Genomic DNA, 15,128 nt, shown 5'->3' with positions numbered 1-15,128 from the left:
TTCGCGGTGGTTTGTTAAAAGCACAATAAAACACACATAGCCTAATAAATAGGTATCAGTGGGTCAACCTGGCATAATTGTCGTTTACGCGGCAGGCAAATAATTGTAACAATGTAGCACAAAAAGTCATTGATACAATTCCCCTCTTTTCGTAACATTGGTGGAGTTCGTTTTGCATGGCCCGTTGGCCAAGGAGGGTGGAGATTTCGTTTAAGAATCAATGGAATGGTCTAAAATAATCAAACTCCGCTGATACGTGGAACCGGGCCATGCAAAACGAAGTCGACCACTGTTGCAGACTGCAAACCGTTCTACAAAACATTATTTATTTATTTCTTCCACTCTAATATATTTTGACTTGTTGTTATAGATTACACGCCTAGACTATTTGAAAGATTGGACGTCGGTTGAAACAATGTATCTAGGTATGTTTCAAGGAAGGACACTTTTATTCACTTGACAGCTAGTTGCCAAAATATGAGGACATAGGTTTGTTAGTGCGCAAGCAACTAAAGCTCCGCCTTCCGAGGTGGGATTTTTGTTTACGTTCACCACCCACCAAAGCAAAGGGAAGGAGTTGGTGTTCATAAACAAGTCTGTATCAAAACAATTACAGATCAGTTATAGTTTCGTGCTAACCGTCGGCCAATATACATTTGTCAGGTAAGAAAAATAATACATTGTAGCCTTCAACATTGTGCGAGAGGTTTTATCCGTGTAGCAGCCTTTGTTCATGTGTAGCCTAGACACTTTTCTTTAGCCTACTATCTATCCATTGCATGTTTTTAGTGATTTCTACATCCCAAAAGTGTCCTATAGGCCAACGTGTTAGTTTGGTAGACTACCATGTAATTGTAACCATGTCATGTGTCATTTTGAATGTAGGTTAGGTTATTTGTTTGATTGTCAGTGAATTACATAAATGCAGTTCTTAATGGTTAACTTATTTATTGAAGTTTAAACGCAATTAATGCCATATCAAGTTCACCCAAACTACTCTCCTATGTGTTTATGTTTAATTATTTAATTGTTTCTATCACACATGTATTATATATTGAATAGGGCTAATGTAAGGATTGTCTTACATGTCTTTAAACTTCCTACTTATGGACTTTTTGATGGCACACGAGAAAAGATGTAAACAATACATTTTGCACCTTATGAGTTAATTCTGTCTGGGCACTATTGGATCTTCCCTTGCTGGCAGGCTGGGGTGTAGCTGTTTATTGACAGTATAGGCAGTCCACCAAGTGACAAGTCCACCAAGGCATTCAAAGACCGTGGCTGTCTGGACAGCCCGTGGTCTAAAAGTGGATGTTGTTGTGTTCTGTCTAGTCTATGACACCTCAAGCCTGAAAGACATACAAATACTGTGTATCCCTGATTGTTTTTATAGGCCTATTTGACTAGAAATGTAGGCCTTTACATACAATTATATACACTAAAATTTATGTATATATTTATTTTTTACAAACCAGTTGTTTTCACCATAGTTTGGCCAATTGGCTTCATATTCACCACATTAGTTTATTCATAACATATCTTAAGATTCAGGCTTGAAATGAGATTGCTGGTCAGAAAGGATGCCATGTCCTCCAGTCTGCAGATCGCTTCCAAGGGGCATGCTGTTCCTGATTCTGCTGTGCTGGCAGGGTCATTAACCCAGGACCCAATGTTAAACATGAAAGGTCATAATGTAAGGCAGGGTTCTTCAATTCCGGTCCTGGAGGGCCGAAACACTTCTGTTTTTTATTTCTACCTGGTAGTTAATTGCACTCACCTGGTGTCCCAGGTCTGAATTAGCCCCTGATTAGAAGGAGAGGATGAAAAACAGAGGTGTTTCGGCCCTCCAGGACCGGAATTGAAGAACCCTGATGTAAGGTGTTGTTCAGTGTCTGCTTTCTGGAATAATTTCAGATCTATTTTCTGAGTGGCGCAGTGGTCTAAGGCAATGCATCTCAGTGCTTGAGGTGTCACTACAGACCCCCTGGTTCGATTCCAGGCTGTATCACAACCGGCCGTGATTGGGAGTCCCATAGGGCGGCGCACTATTGGCCCAGCGTTGGCCGGTGTAGGCCGTCATTGTAAATAAGAATTTGTTCTTAACTGACTTGCCTAGTTAAATAAATAAATGTATTTAAAAAATAAAAAATAAAAAATAAATGTGGATATTAAACTACACATGCCTTTTCAGGTTGTGCTATTTTCTTGCATTTGATGCAATGTTTTACCAAGATCAGTTTTGCAATTTTACCAGTTTAGCAATAATTGTATCCATTTTGCAATTTTATACCTTATGGGGGACACATACTATAACACTTTGTTAACTAATTTTCTTTGCAGACTGCAATAAGAGGGCCAAGGGAGGCAAAACATATACACAATGATTGGAAAGATACTTGCCCATTTCCTTGGTAGCACAGATTACGATGTTCCCACAGATGACAATGAAACCTATGAGGAGCTCATTGAGTTTGAGGAGGGAGGATGGGTCGTTATCAACATTCAAGGTAAGCCGATAATTATGTTCCCTGAAAGTTGAAATCACAAGTTAGTTGTTAAACTGGTATGGCCATTGTTGTCTGCAGTTACTTGTTTTGTAACTGGTAGCATTGTAGTTATTTGGATAGTAGATCTAATGGTCACTATTAGAGGTCTTACTAGTGTTTTTCCTCTTTGGTCTCGGTTTAGTAAATTTGTGTTCTGATGTTTCCAGAGAACAACTCCCTGAGCCCCCCTGAGGAAGACCCTTTGGACAACCTGCTGATTGAGCATCCCAGTATGTCTGTATACCAGATCAGACACCAGACCAGCGATGAGGAAGACTCAGATAAAAATAATGCTTCTCCCAGGTCAGTTTTCATCCAGGGGATCTATCTACTTAGTTAGTGTGATAACACAACCATTATCCTAGAGAAAAGGAGTGTCACATTTTACAGTTATTCTGTACTTTTCCCCCCTGCAGGTCTGTGCCAGTCCAACAGCATGTGTCCTGGAGGCTAGCTGCCTGGGGAAGCCCACTTCCATGCAACATCCACCTGCTTGCCATACAGCGAGCCAGGACTCACATGGAGTGCAAGAAGCTGACCAGGAGTGCTCTCCAGAGACAGAACCTTTCCAAGATGCGCTTCTCCCCCTCTGACAGACGCTTTGGTCACTTCAAACAACCCTGCCAGCGTCTGTACAACTACTGAGTGTCTGAGTAACCACGCCACTGTCTGAAGCCACTTAACATACAGACCTTAGACCTATGACATCATGACTTTGTGAATCTCTTTACCCTGATCAGGGGAACCCCCTTAGCTGAGTATGTTATTAACATACTGAGCCCAGTTTGAGAGTGAAATAGCCTTGAGTAGATGTGTGTGCATGTGAAAAGTATTATAACTGGCTTGTTACTGTTAAGTCTTATGGCTCTGATGAAAACTTTGATGTACTGTATGAAATGCAAAATGTTTTAGCGTTTGCAAATATGATTTTGATAGGATATGGAATACTTTGTTTTTATTACTTTGTGTGCCTTAGATACGTTGTGGGTATACATTTTAGTCATTTAGCAAACGCTCTTATCCAGAGCGATTTACATGAGCAATTAGGGTTAAGTGCCTTGCTCAAGGGCACATTGACAGATTTTTCACCTAGTCGGCTCGGGGATTAGAACCAGCGACCTTTCGGTTACTGGCACAACGCTCTTAACCACTAAGCTACCTGCCTCCTTATATTGCTTTAAGGAAAAGTTGATACGTTTCATAGCTATGAAAAGCTATTTTGTATATGATATGTGATGACACAAAACATCACTCTTGAGTAATTGGACCTCTTTCTCTATATTTTTATGAACAAATACAATGTATGTAAGGATAACCAAATAATGATGAACCACTGTTTCTAATGTATATTTTGTACTGAGTGATTCACTTTGTTTTTATACATTTATTCCCAGTGTGTTCTTATGTTTGCTGGACTGCTACAAGCCCTGTTTGTAAATATATGCAGATTTCTTTGTATTTTGGTGTTTATTTAAATGTTAAAAATTGTTGAATAAAGCTGTTTTGTTTAGGTATTATCTGTATTTTATTAAATAACATGAGACATAACTTCAGTAATTACATTTATTATTACCACCAAATGTATTTCATTGTTCTGCAATAAATTATTTTAGCAGCAAATTGGTGGATTTCATTTTCGAAGCAAATGCACCTTCCCCATGAACTTCTTAATGCTTTCTGGATCAACAGCATTTGCCCAAACACCTCCCCTCTTGAAATGAGAGCCAATTATCATTGCACTAGCATCAAGGTAGTGTTCCACGTTGTCATGGGTCACTCCTGAGCCAATAAGAACTGGGAGTCTTACAGACTCTGCAACATCTGCAAATAGAAAAGAAAGGATTGTTGGGTAAATATTTTGAGATGCTACATTATGGTTACTGAGTTCATTATATTGGCAAGCTGTGCAAGAGTTCATTTGAAACAAATACCTAAATGGTTGGATTTAGGAATGCATTGCAAGTGTCATGCATCATCTCTGATAAGTAAATGGTGAATGTAGGTTCAGAGATGATATGAGAAAAACATATGAGGAATGAGATAAATCCAGACTCTGGCAGCTCCATATACCCATCTGACAACAGAGCCAGCCCAATGGAATCGTACTGGGAGACTGTAGGAACACCTCCAAACTAGGCAGCAGGGTTGTGTGGCAGTCTAGTCGGAGCCTGCCTGTGTTTACAGCCTTCTGTATAATTCAGCCATCTGTACGCTGTGCTTAAAAATAGCAGACGATGTTGGTGTCTATATTAGCCAAGCAGGGCTGTGGCCGGCAGGCAAGGGCAGGATCGGGCTGTGTGCCCATGGTCAGCACGATCCAGACTGGGGGGACTGTGAGGCTGCCATCCTCTCCCCAGACGAGGCTGCTCTTTATAAGGCCAGCAGCGAGGCTCACAGGTTCCATGGGCTTTAGGGCAGCTTAACCTCTGGGCTACATGAATAACTAACGCCAGGAACTATCTGCCCTTGCAAATGTAGGAAGTGTGCAATAGACTGGTATGCAGTGGGAGTGGTATGGAATTGAGTGAGGTAACTGAACATACTTTTGTTAGGGTGTGTGTTATGGTTTGTGAGAATGTATGAGACTTAGAAAAAGGTCACTCCCTTATTAACCAAGACTACAGGAGTGTTTGAGAGAAAATGAAAAGGGAGAGGAAAGTAAACTATCTAGAGATACTAAAACTATGTTTATACCAAGGTGCATGCTGAGCATTCCTAAAATGATACACCAAGCATTATGCTTCAGATATATAATGTAAGTGCTGAGTGTCGGCTGCCCTTTGATCCAAATGGCAAAATGGTGATTACACAGTAATAGCCTATGCATTATTTATTTGTATTTAAATGGGTTGTGGGTATTTTTCTATTACTGTATGTGTCAGTATGTTTGTGTGTCATACCATACATGTGTATATGTGTCATATTGTACATACATGTCTGTATGTGTCAGTGCATTCAGAGACAGGACACACCTCTGAGTTCCATTGGATCTGCCTGAACCCCTGTGGCTGTTCCAGTGATAATGAGCCCATCAGAGAGGAAAAACTCAGCTGCTCTGGCCGTATCCACTATGCTCACATCTGAAGTCAGGGCATGGGAGCTAGGAACACAAACACGTACCCACAAACATAAAGCATCCAATTACACTTACTACAGCAGTCAGAAATGTTACTTTCATCTCCTTGCAATATCGTTTAATATTAGCTGCAATACTTGCATGTTGAAAACCTTCTGAAATACCATATCTGGACATGTAGGCTAGCCAGTGGGGTTGTCTGACTGGAGTGTTTTGAACGATTGCTCACCTGTGCTTCTTTTTTATGTCAGTGAAGATCTGCACATGTTCAGCCTTTATTTGCTTGCGGTATCGCAAAAGGTCTCCGGCACATGCATTCAAAAGGCCTTCATCAGCAACATGTGAGAAGACATATCCCTCTGCCCTGATAAAATCCATACCTTGGAAAAAGACAACAACGGAATAGGTAGCTAAACATTTGCTTTTCCCAACCTCTAAATACAGATCTTTCTATTAAACTAAAATTCCAGGCGAACCTGAAGCACTCTTAAGCATGCATGTATTAATCAGTAATAAGCAAAGCCAGCTATATCAACCTGAAGCCAGTGCAACAGCAAGAGCTGAGCTGTTTGCTGCAGACAGGATCTGAACTCCAAGAGGCAGAGACGGACAGATCCCCCTCACCGCTGCACACACTGCTGTCATAGAGGCACACACCTCTGGCCCAATTGAGAATGTGTATGGAATGTCATGCATGTTCTCTATGATCAGCCCATCCTGTTCAAAAGATCAACAGACAACAAACAATTACTTTTCCAGTCATCCTTGAAGGTGAATATTGTGGTTTACATAGTCAGAGGCTACAGTCTTAGTAACATCAAAAAGTAAGGAGTTCTTGTCTTTTCTTATACTTACAATTCCTGCATTGTGATAGATTTCTGCTTCACGGCATGCCTCCTCAATAATTTGAGGAATGGCCATGCTTCCTAAAGGTGTGCCTGAAAAACATAAAATCAAAGTTAAAAACAAAAAGAGAGTAAAAAACGTCCTCTGCATCTCAATAATCTTTACCTGGTAAGGCTTGAACATGAATCATTCCAATAACCACAGATTTAGCACGTCCAAAGAGATTCAGAAACTTCATTTTTTTACTGTTTCAAAGCAGTTGCAATGTGGAGGCACAGTGGCTTTGAAATGAGACTCCTTCCCATGCAGCCGCTAGCTTGATCACGTGTCTGGTCAAAGTGTAAGTTTATACAGGTTTACAAATCTCTGAGTGATGGTCACCCAATCCAGTGTTTTTTTCGTGTGGCGCATGAAACATATTAAAACACAATTTCAACAGTTATGACCCTGAGACAAGGCACATAGGGTGTAGATTAGCCTCCTCGTTGTATAGTTTTCCTTTATCTTCTGATAAGAAAACGTTAACTTATGAATAATATATGAAAGTATAAGATGGTGCCTAAAATGTTTTTGATTAAACCTGCACTGTTATTTTTCCAACATTAGTGTAGACAAGAGGAAGGAGACGAGGAGGAAGCCACTAAACATAGCTAATGCACTAGTTCTGGGCGCCATCACCATTCTCGTTCAGCAAATTGCGCGGCATTAATTTGATCTTAAAATAATGACATACCTCTTGAATTACGGACAATGAAAGTACATTCTGTCGGCTTGATAGAGAAACATTTTCTAACATTTCTGGAAAAATTGGCATAACGTCCGGATTTGAAGGTTTTTGAGAGGGACACAGTCTTTGTTTACATCTGTCTTCCCTAGCCACGCGGTACTTTGTTGTTCCGGATTCTAAGCACGGCCCCTGGGCTGTCACTACACCAGCCACGCCTCCCTTTTGCCGGCAAAATGCAATATTTGGAACACCATTATGCTGTACATTTCTCACACAACATAAGATTTCAGATGATTTGACTCTTCACTTCTGAACAATTAATGACTAATAATAATGTTAGTTGAAATGTAACTGCAAAGGATTACTGAACAGCGCCAAGTATTTAAATCACCCGCTCGGACCGCCCCTTATGTTACTGTAGACAGCAAGCAGTTTATAAACCAAGGCGCAAAACTCACCGCACCAGCAAAGAACAAGTATCTAGCAAAGCTCACAGCTCCCTTTTTTGATGCCAAACAGAGGCCACGAATCGAATAATAATTGAATAGCTGTCTAGTAACTTTAGCTATATTTTGTCAGATCATTTCAGCCAAGTGTGGACCTTCGCGGGGGAATATTTGTAGGTAAGCTGGCAAATAATTGAAACCTCTCTTGTTAGCTAGCAGTCTTGCAACTTCGCTAAGAAGAGCAAACTTTTCAATCAAACTCCCTCAACTTGATTCGAAATGAGTGAGAAGATGGTAAATATTCTGAATTTGAAATGCGATTGACATCATTGGATGGCTAGTTTTTTGTGAGAAAGCTTGTTAGAGCGGGTGAATGGAAAATGGCATACTCGATGGCTCGGCCATTTTCTGGCCAGCTTCTCTCTCTAATTTAGAAGAAATGAACTCGTTTCCATCGACGGTATGTGAAACTGTTAGGGTTAGGTGAACGTGTGGAATCTGGTCTATATGTATGCGTGGTTTTGTGACAATTGTTGCAGTATTTCATATTGTTTGCCGTCCTTTAACATTGTCCCACTTCCATTTCCCCGCGCCCAGATCTTTTGACGAGTTGGCTTTGTGAGATTTACGTGGGGGGTTGGGTTGTGGTGTTATTACCTAAAAATCAGAACAAATAAAATAACTATATTTCATGTTTCCAGGAACTCTATATTGGAGGGATAGACGTGGGATATAATGCCAAGAAATGGGTAAGTTTCGCAGTTTGACCTAGTCTTGTCAATCAATGTCGCTAGCTAGGTGACGAAAAAAAGTTGTCACGTTAGGTAGCTGGCTTGCTAGCAAACTAGCCGCAGCTCAGCTAGTTAGCTAGCAATAGCTAACACGTTTCTCACTATGTCAGCAGGATGCATATTATAATTCAATATTTACTGTGTCATTTCAGGAGAAAGGTGGAATCCAGGACAATTGATCATGAGATGCCCAAGGAAACTACAGTGAGAGCCAGGAAAAGAAAAGCAGATGTTGCCATTGTAAGTCATTGCTATCTGCGTATTGCTACTGTAGCGAGATGGTTGCCTGCGTATGTATTTTTAAGATGGTTTAAAATAATGAACATTCTCCTTGTTCAATCCTCAGTATTTGCAAGACCCAGATGAAGTGGCAGAGATGACGAAAAAGAAACTGTGTGGAACTCAGGTAACTACATGCATTTGTATTATTCCAATGCATTCCCTTGCAGATTATGCATTTGTTGGATTTAGCTAGCAACATACACCAGGCAGTGACCTACACAGGTTAATCAGGACCATTCGATACATTTACATTATTTAGCAGACGCTCTTATCCAGAGCGACTTACAAATTGGTGCTACTTATGATAGCAAGTGGGACAACCTCTTTTTTTTAATATAAATGACACAATTGTTTAATCAGTTGCTATTGGTGGCACTATCTCAGAATCCTCTTCATGCTGTTTGTTTTTATCAGTCAGTGAACTTTCTTCTCCTCCCCTCTATTCTTATCCCTCTCCTGTGCAGGTGTGCTGGAATCCCGAGTCGGTTTACACAAGCCCGTGCAGGCGGAGCCCCACGCCTGACAATAAAGTTGATCAACCAGTTGCCTTGAGCGCCACTGGATTTTCTACTCAGTACACCTTCAAAAACATATTTGTCACCCCCACCAGGTCTTCTCCTCTTCCTGTGCTATGGTTAGTCACTTCAGGTATCTGGGACAACGTTGGCAAGATGCTGCTAAATAACAGGAGTGGTTACTTGCCACGTTTTGATAATTGTATGATTGTCATTAGATTGCTTGAACTCTGCACTTACACTGTCAAAGGCCAAGCATTATGATGACCAATGTCTTCATCTGTTTCATTTGAATGTAACACACACAATGTAGTCCTTACCACTATCGTCCAAGACTGTAGAGTCTGCTGTTATAAGAACGGCTATATCCCACCTTGCCACTCATAGTATATGTACCTGTATACTGTTTAATCTTAAAGTTCTGTGTTTGCACTCTCTGAATCTCTAGTTATAAATACAAATGAACTAGATGATAACCCTCTGGATGTGTTTCTCTTTGTAGCTGGGCAAGCAGAGACGATGTGTGGAACAACCTGTTGAAGAAAGACAAGACGTATTCTCGAGACATCCACGTCATGAAAAAACACCCACACCTCCAACCCAAGATGAGGGCTATTCTTCTGGACTGGCTAATGGAGGTTTGTAGCGCTCTCTGTAACTAAACTAAATTCCTCTCCCACAGTGTATCTACTGCTTTGATCAAAACCCTCATGTTGTTACTTGATCAGTTGTTTATCTTAAGGTGGTGAGTGGATTACTTTTACCAATAGATGTATGGTCCCAGTTAACTGTAAATAAGTTAGTTTGCGTCCATCTGTTTACAGTATTAGCATAACCTATTGGAGAAATGGCTGTCAGGTGATGAGTATTACCTGCGCTCTAACTGATTCTAAGGGGAAGCCTAGTAACTGAATGCATTCAACCGATGTCTTCCGCATTTAACCAAACTCTGAATCAGCATTGATCTTGAAGTTGGATCGTTTCAATCATATGGTATAGAGAACCATGATCAATGCTGTTACATGGGGATATCTTCCTTAGCTACTCTGTGATATTGCCTAGGACTTGTATTCTCAACCTTGTTTTCTCTCTCTCAGGTGTGCGAGGTGTACAAGCTACACAGAGAAACCTTCTACCTGGCTCAGGATTACTTTGATAGGTTCATGGCCACACAGACCAATGTTTTCAAGTCAACACTACAGCTCATCGGCATCTCTTCTCTTTTTATAGCTGCCAAGATGGAGGTAGGAAGAAGCCTCTTCTACAACCTGTGTTTAGTCGTTTTCTTAATTCTCCATTTTGTATTTCGCAGAGTCAGATTTTTAACATGTTTACTACTCTTTCTTTTTCAGGAAATCTACCCTCCAAAGGTGCATCAATTTGCCTATGTTACTGATGGGGCCTGCACTGAGGATGATGTCCTATGTATGGAGCTAATCATTATGAAGGTATGCCTCTCAAACACTTCCGTCCCAGTTTATCACAGTACGGATGGGTAACTCAAATCCTTAGGTAGTGTTGTGAAGCTTGTTGAGACATGAGCAACGTTTAGCCGTTACTGTTAGATCCCGGGCTGTATCACAACCGGCCGTTATCGGGAGTCCCATAGGGCGGCACACAATTGGCCCAGCGTCGTTGGGGGGGGCTTTACTTGGCTCATCGTGCTCTAGCGACTCCTTGTGGCGGGCCGGGCGCCTGCAGGCTGACCTCGGTGGTCAGGTGAACAGTGTTTCCTCCAATTCATTAGAGCGGCTGGCTTCCGGGTTAAGTGGGCGGGTGTTAAGAAGCGTGGTTTGGAGGGTCATGTTTCGGAGGACGCATGACAATACCTTCGCCTCCTGAGCCCGTTGATGTTGCAGCGATGAGACAATATTGAAATTGGGGAGGAAAGGGGGGTAAAATACCCCCCTCCCTAATGAGGCTCTGTCACTAATGGTAGTTGCTGTCTAACTTGATAGTACACGTTTCTTCTGAGTCTCCTAATATCTGAGCCGGGGAACACTTCTCTGTGGAATGAAATCATAATGTGGCTCATGTTTCTATTGTGTCCCCCTTTGCTCAGGAGCTGAAGTGGTGTTTGAGTCCCCTGACAGCTGTTTCCTGGCTAAACATCTACATGCAGGTTGCCTACCTGAAAGAGTCCGAAGAGGTTCTCATCCCACAGTACCCACAAAATACGTTTGTACAGATTGCCGAGGTAAGGTTACAACTGAGATTTCCCGCCACTGCATGTGATTCATAGTATCTTCCAAAAAATATACCTAGGAAGATCAACAAGGCAAAATATCATGTTATTTCTCACCGATGACACTGCTGCTGCTTAAACAAGATGGAATTGTAAGACTGAATGGTTTCACATTTCCTCTCCTTAGAACGGCTCATTGCCTCAAGTCACTATTGTAGAAGTACATATGCAGTGTTACTGTGCTCGTGTTCTCATTTTTTATTTTCCTATTGTTTCTCTCCATAGCTCCTTGATCTTTGTGTGTTGGATGTGAAATGTCTGGAGTTCTCCTACGGAGTGCTGGCTGCCTCTGCCCTGTTCCATTTCTCCTCACTGGAGCTGGTGGAGAAAGTTTCAGGTAGGGTGTTTTCATTCTGAAGTGGTTCATGTCAATCAACATCTTCAATCTGACCACTGAGCTATGGTGGTTTGGTAGACTTGCCAAGGGTGTTTTTAGCCCTAACCAGACCCCATTTGTCTTGATCTGTGCAGCTCTGAAGTGGTCAGACGTTGAGGAGTGTGTGAGGTGGATGGTCCCCTTTGCCATGTCCATCAGAGAAGTGGGCAGCTCAGCCCTGAGGGACTTCAAAGGAATCCCAGCAGATGACATGCACAACATTCAGACCCATGCTGCCTATCTGGACTGGATGGTGAGTGCATCGTTTTGTTATTTGTATGGTTTTCAACCACAATGTCCTATACCAATGTGTGGCATTGCTTCATGCTGTGCAGAGTGAATATTTTTCCCTCCGATTGTTTCTTGTGTGCAATGGCCCACAGCTCTTGACTGAAGTATCAGTTGCAGCCTGTATTGAGAGTTCTGTTGGTTTCTTTAGGCGAAGGCATGCTCCTACCCACAAGTGGACGTAGATCGCAGCCAGAGTTCTCCAGTACCGTCCGGAGTGCTCACTCCACCCCCAAGCAGCGAGAAACCAGAGGGCACAGTCTGTTGATATCCATTGGGTTAGTATGGGCACGGGCTGAGGAAGTCATGACGGGACCAAGATATTAGAGGATTGGGAGAAATCCATGGCATTACACCAACAAGTCCTCGTGTGATTTTTCTACATGTGTGCATGTGTTATTCCATGAGTTGTTTTGGTGCAAAGGTGAATGGACATTTTTGGATATCTGCCTTTTTTGAGTGAGTGACAGTTTTTAATTGGAGTAATGCCAAGCTGGACCACCTGCCAAAAACCCAGAGTTGTCACCGGCTCTGAGTGCTGCTAAAGAAGGTGGACTTGGATTGACTGAGGAACAGTGGATGGATGTGTGTATGTAGCTCACGCTTGCCATTTTGAGAAAGATAATACTGGCAGGTTTGGTTTGGGTACCAGTAGCTCTGCTGCCAAAATGGACAAGTGGAACAGCCTGCTTCAGAAGCGGAAATATGGATTGTATTTAAGATTTTAACTTGGCAACTTTTCTCTAGCATTTGAGTTTTTACCAAAATGTATGATATTTTTGTTTTGAAATGAGATGCTGCTACTTATCTTATTTTTTTAAATAAAGTCACTGTCGCAGACAGCTTTTCTGTTTTACAATGTTGTGTGTCTTGGCTTTGTCCAGGGACAGGGATTGTAGCCTGTTTTTTTTTTTTCATTGACTCATCACATGCTAGAGAGGCCAAGGATAACAGCTGGCAAGGCAACAGCATCATCTAACTCCGTTTAGGAGCCTGAGATTGCTGATCTACTGAGGAAGTCCTGCTGTAGCCTATGATGATGTCATCCTTTTTGTTCTGTGTTACACTATGTGTAACCCAAGTATGCCTAGTAGGCTAGGTCTACTGTGTAGCACAGGCCTACGATGTCTTTTTTTTTTTACCATTTAGGAGGACCACAATGGAAATAAGTTCATCAATTTTAAATGCATGATCCACGTGTGGTTGTATGTTGAAATTGTCAAATAAATCTCTTTGCTGGATTAATGACATGCACAATATGTTGACTTGCGTAGGTATGTAACTCATCTGAAAATATATATACAGTGAGGGGAAAAAAGTATTTGATCCCCTGCTGATTTTGTACGTTTGCCCACTGACAAAGACATGATCAGTCTATAATTTTAATGGTAGGTTTATTTGAACAGTGAGAGACAGAATAACAACAACAAAAATCCAGAAAAACGCATGTCAAAAATGTTATAAATTGATTTGCATTTTAATGAGGGAAATAAGCATTTGACCCCTCTGCAAAACATGACTTAGTACTTGGTGGCAAAACCCTTGTTGGCAATCACAGAGGTCAGACGTTTCTTGTAGTTGGCCACCAGGTTTGCACACATCTCAGGAGGGATTTTGTCCCACTCCTCTTTGCAGATCTTCTCCATGTCATTAAGGTTTCGAGCCTGACGTTTGGCAACTCGAACCTTCAGCTCCCTCCACAGATTTTCTATGGGTTTAAGGTCTGGAGACTGGCTAGGCCACTCCAGGACCTTAATGGGCTTTTTCTTGAGCCACTCCTTTGTTGCCTTGGCCGTGAGTTTTGGGTCATTGTCATGCTGGAATACCCATCCACGACCCATTTTCAATGCCCTGGCTGAGGGAAGGAGGTTCTCACTCAAGATGTGATGGTACATGGCCCTGTCCATCGTCCCTTTGATGCGGTGAAGTTGTCCTGTCCCCTTAGCAGAAAAACACCCCCAAAGCATAATGTTTCCACCTCCATGTTTGACGGTGGGGATGGTGTTCTTGGGGTCATAGGCAGTATTCCTCCTCCTCCAAACACGGCGAGTTGAGTTGATGCCAAAGAGCTCGATTTTGGTCTCATCTGACCACAACACTTTCACCCAGTTCTCCTCTGAATCATTCAGATGTTCATTGGCAAACTTCAGACGGGCCTGTATATGTGCTTTCTAGCAGGGGGACCTTGCGGGCGCTCCAAGATTTCAGTCCTTCACGGCGTAGTGTGTTACCAATTGTTTTCTTGGTGACTATGGTCCCAGCTGCCTTGAGATCATTGACAAGATCCTCCCGTGTAGTTCTGGGCTGATTCCTCACGATCATTGCAACTCCACGAGGTGAGATCTTGCATGGAGCCCCAGGCCAAGGGAGATTGACAGTTATTTTGTGTTTCTTCCATTTGCGAATAATCGCACCAACTGTTGTCACCTTCTCACCAAGCTGCTTGGCGATGGTCTTGTAGCCCCTTCCAGCCTTGTGTAGGTCTACAATCTTGTCCCTGACATCCTTGGAGAGCTCTTTGGTCTTGGCCATGGTGGAGAGTTTGGAATCTGATTGATTGATTGCTTCTGTGGACAGGTGTCTTTTATACAGGTAACAAACTGAGATTAGGAGAACTCCCTTTAAGAGTGTGCTCCTAATCTCAGCTCGTTACCTGTATAAAAGACACCTGGAAGCCAGAAATCTTTCTGATTGAGAGGGGGTCAAATACTTATTTCCCTCATTAAAATGCAAATCAATTTATAACATTTTTGACATGCGTTTTTCTGGATTTTTTTGTTGTTATTCTGTCTCTCACTGTTCAAATAAACCTACCATTAAAATTATAGACTGATCATTTCTTTGTCAGTGGGCAAATGTACAAAATCAGCAGGGGATCAAATACTTTTTTCCCTCACTGTATATATATATATAGAGCAGATTTGAACGTTTGACGGGCAATGATGTATGTCTACGATTTCATTAGTGTTCATGTGGCCGTACCTTTT

General features: G+C 41.9%; 3 protein-coding genes across 7 annotated transcripts; 2 read left to right on the top strand and 1 right to left on the bottom strand.

Annotated features, from left to right (window-relative positions):
- The first annotated feature begins 344 nt into the window (after nucleotides 1–344).
- Nucleotides 345–3,614, top strand: LOC121559124 (tumor protein p53-inducible nuclear protein 2-like). Of its 3 annotated transcripts, none has more exons than XM_045213027.1 (4): nucleotides 345–663; nucleotides 2,344–2,510; nucleotides 2,717–2,852; nucleotides 2,966–3,614. In XM_045213027.1, exons 2-4 carry the CDS (start codon nucleotides 2,384–2,386, stop codon nucleotides 3,192–3,194), a joined length of 492 nt encoding a protein of 163 aa, XP_045068962.1. In that variant the 5' UTR covers nucleotides 345–663; nucleotides 2,344–2,383; the 3' UTR covers nucleotides 3,195–3,614. The 3 variants fall into 3 exon arrangements, with proteins under 3 accessions (XP_045068962.1, XP_045068964.1, XP_045068963.1); XM_045213029.1 differs by lacking the exon at nucleotides 345–663 and adding an exon at nucleotides 2,046–2,084; XM_045213028.1 differs by lacking the exon at nucleotides 345–663 and having other exon boundaries at nucleotides 2,115–2,510.
- Nucleotides 3,615–4,061: 447 nt separating this feature from the next.
- Nucleotides 4,062–7,359, bottom strand: LOC121559123 (uncharacterized protein F13E9.13, mitochondrial-like). 2 transcript variants are annotated; one of them, XM_041872437.1, is made up of 6 exons: nucleotides 7,205–7,359; nucleotides 6,481–6,563; nucleotides 6,162–6,342; nucleotides 5,855–6,005; nucleotides 5,522–5,649; nucleotides 4,062–4,370 (listed from the first exon to the last, which is right to left on the bottom strand). In XM_041872437.1, the coding sequence occupies exons 2-6, from the start codon at nucleotides 6,544–6,546 to the stop codon at nucleotides 4,180–4,182; spliced, it is 717 nt and encodes a 238-aa protein (XP_041728371.1). In that variant the 5' UTR covers nucleotides 6,547–6,563; nucleotides 7,205–7,359; the 3' UTR covers nucleotides 4,062–4,179. The 2 variants fall into 2 exon arrangements, with proteins under 2 accessions (XP_041728371.1, XP_041728370.1); XM_041872436.2 differs by lacking the exon at nucleotides 7,205–7,359 and adding an exon at nucleotides 6,637–6,779.
- Nucleotides 7,360–7,637: 278 nt separating this feature from the next.
- LOC121559122 (G1/S-specific cyclin-E1) lies at nucleotides 7,638–13,382 on the top strand. 2 transcript variants are annotated; one of them, XM_041872434.2, is made up of 12 exons: nucleotides 7,638–7,821; nucleotides 8,346–8,393; nucleotides 8,588–8,675; nucleotides 8,782–8,841; nucleotides 9,182–9,351; nucleotides 9,735–9,870; nucleotides 10,330–10,476; nucleotides 10,585–10,680; nucleotides 11,295–11,429; nucleotides 11,703–11,814; nucleotides 11,949–12,106; nucleotides 12,293–13,382. In XM_041872434.2, exons 2-12 carry the CDS (start codon nucleotides 8,380–8,382, stop codon nucleotides 12,407–12,409), a joined length of 1,233 nt encoding a protein of 410 aa, XP_041728368.1. In that variant the 5' UTR covers nucleotides 7,638–7,821; nucleotides 8,346–8,379; the 3' UTR covers nucleotides 12,410–13,382. The 2 variants fall into 2 exon arrangements, with proteins under 2 accessions (XP_041728368.1, XP_041728369.1); XM_041872435.2 differs by lacking the exon at nucleotides 7,638–7,821 and adding an exon at nucleotides 7,896–8,104.
- The last annotated feature ends 1,746 nt before the right edge of the window (nucleotides 13,383–15,128 follow it).

Source organism: Coregonus clupeaformis, unplaced genomic scaffold (genome assembly GCF_020615455.1).
Source record: "Coregonus clupeaformis isolate EN_2021a unplaced genomic scaffold, ASM2061545v1 scaf0074, whole genome shotgun sequence".
Taxonomy (NCBI): domain Eukaryota; kingdom Metazoa; phylum Chordata; class Actinopteri; order Salmoniformes; family Salmonidae; genus Coregonus; species Coregonus clupeaformis.
The sequence above is the reverse complement of the archived record's forward strand: the minus strand, read 5'-3'. Positions and strand labels throughout refer to the sequence as shown.

Bases quoted from the DNA above. Each gene is read 5' to 3' on its own strand.
- LOC121559124 (XM_045213027.1), top strand. From the start codon at position 2,384: ATGATTGGAAAGATACTTGCCCATTTCCTTGGTAGCACAGATTACGAT. The intron at 2,511-2,716 runs GTAAGCCGATAA...TGATGTTTCCAG, and splicing joins GGTCGTTATCAACATTCAAG to AGAACAACTCCCTGAGCCCC. The intron at 2,853-2,965 runs GTCAGTTTTCAT...TCCCCCCTGCAG, and splicing joins AAAAATAATGCTTCTCCCAG to GTCTGTGCCAGTCCAACAGC.
- LOC121559123 (XM_041872436.2), bottom strand. From the start codon at position 6,709: ATGAAGTTTCTGAATCTCTTTGGACGTGCTAAATCTGTGGTTATTGGA. The intron at 6,564-6,636 runs GTAAAGATTATT...TATGTTTTTCAG, and splicing joins TCATGTTCAAGCCTTACCAG to GCACACCTTTAGGAAGCATG. The intron at 4,371-5,521 runs GTGTGTCCTGTC...TTCTATTTGCAG, and splicing joins AGATCCAATGGAACTCAGAG to ATGTTGCAGAGTCTGTAAGA.
- LOC121559122 (XM_041872434.2), top strand. The intron at 9,352-9,734 runs GTTAGTCACTTC...TTCTCTTTGTAG, and splicing joins TCTCCTCTTCCTGTGCTATG to CTGGGCAAGCAGAGACGATG. The intron at 10,681-11,294 runs GTATGCCTCTCA...CCCTTTGCTCAG, and splicing joins TGGAGCTAATCATTATGAAG to GAGCTGAAGTGGTGTTTGAG.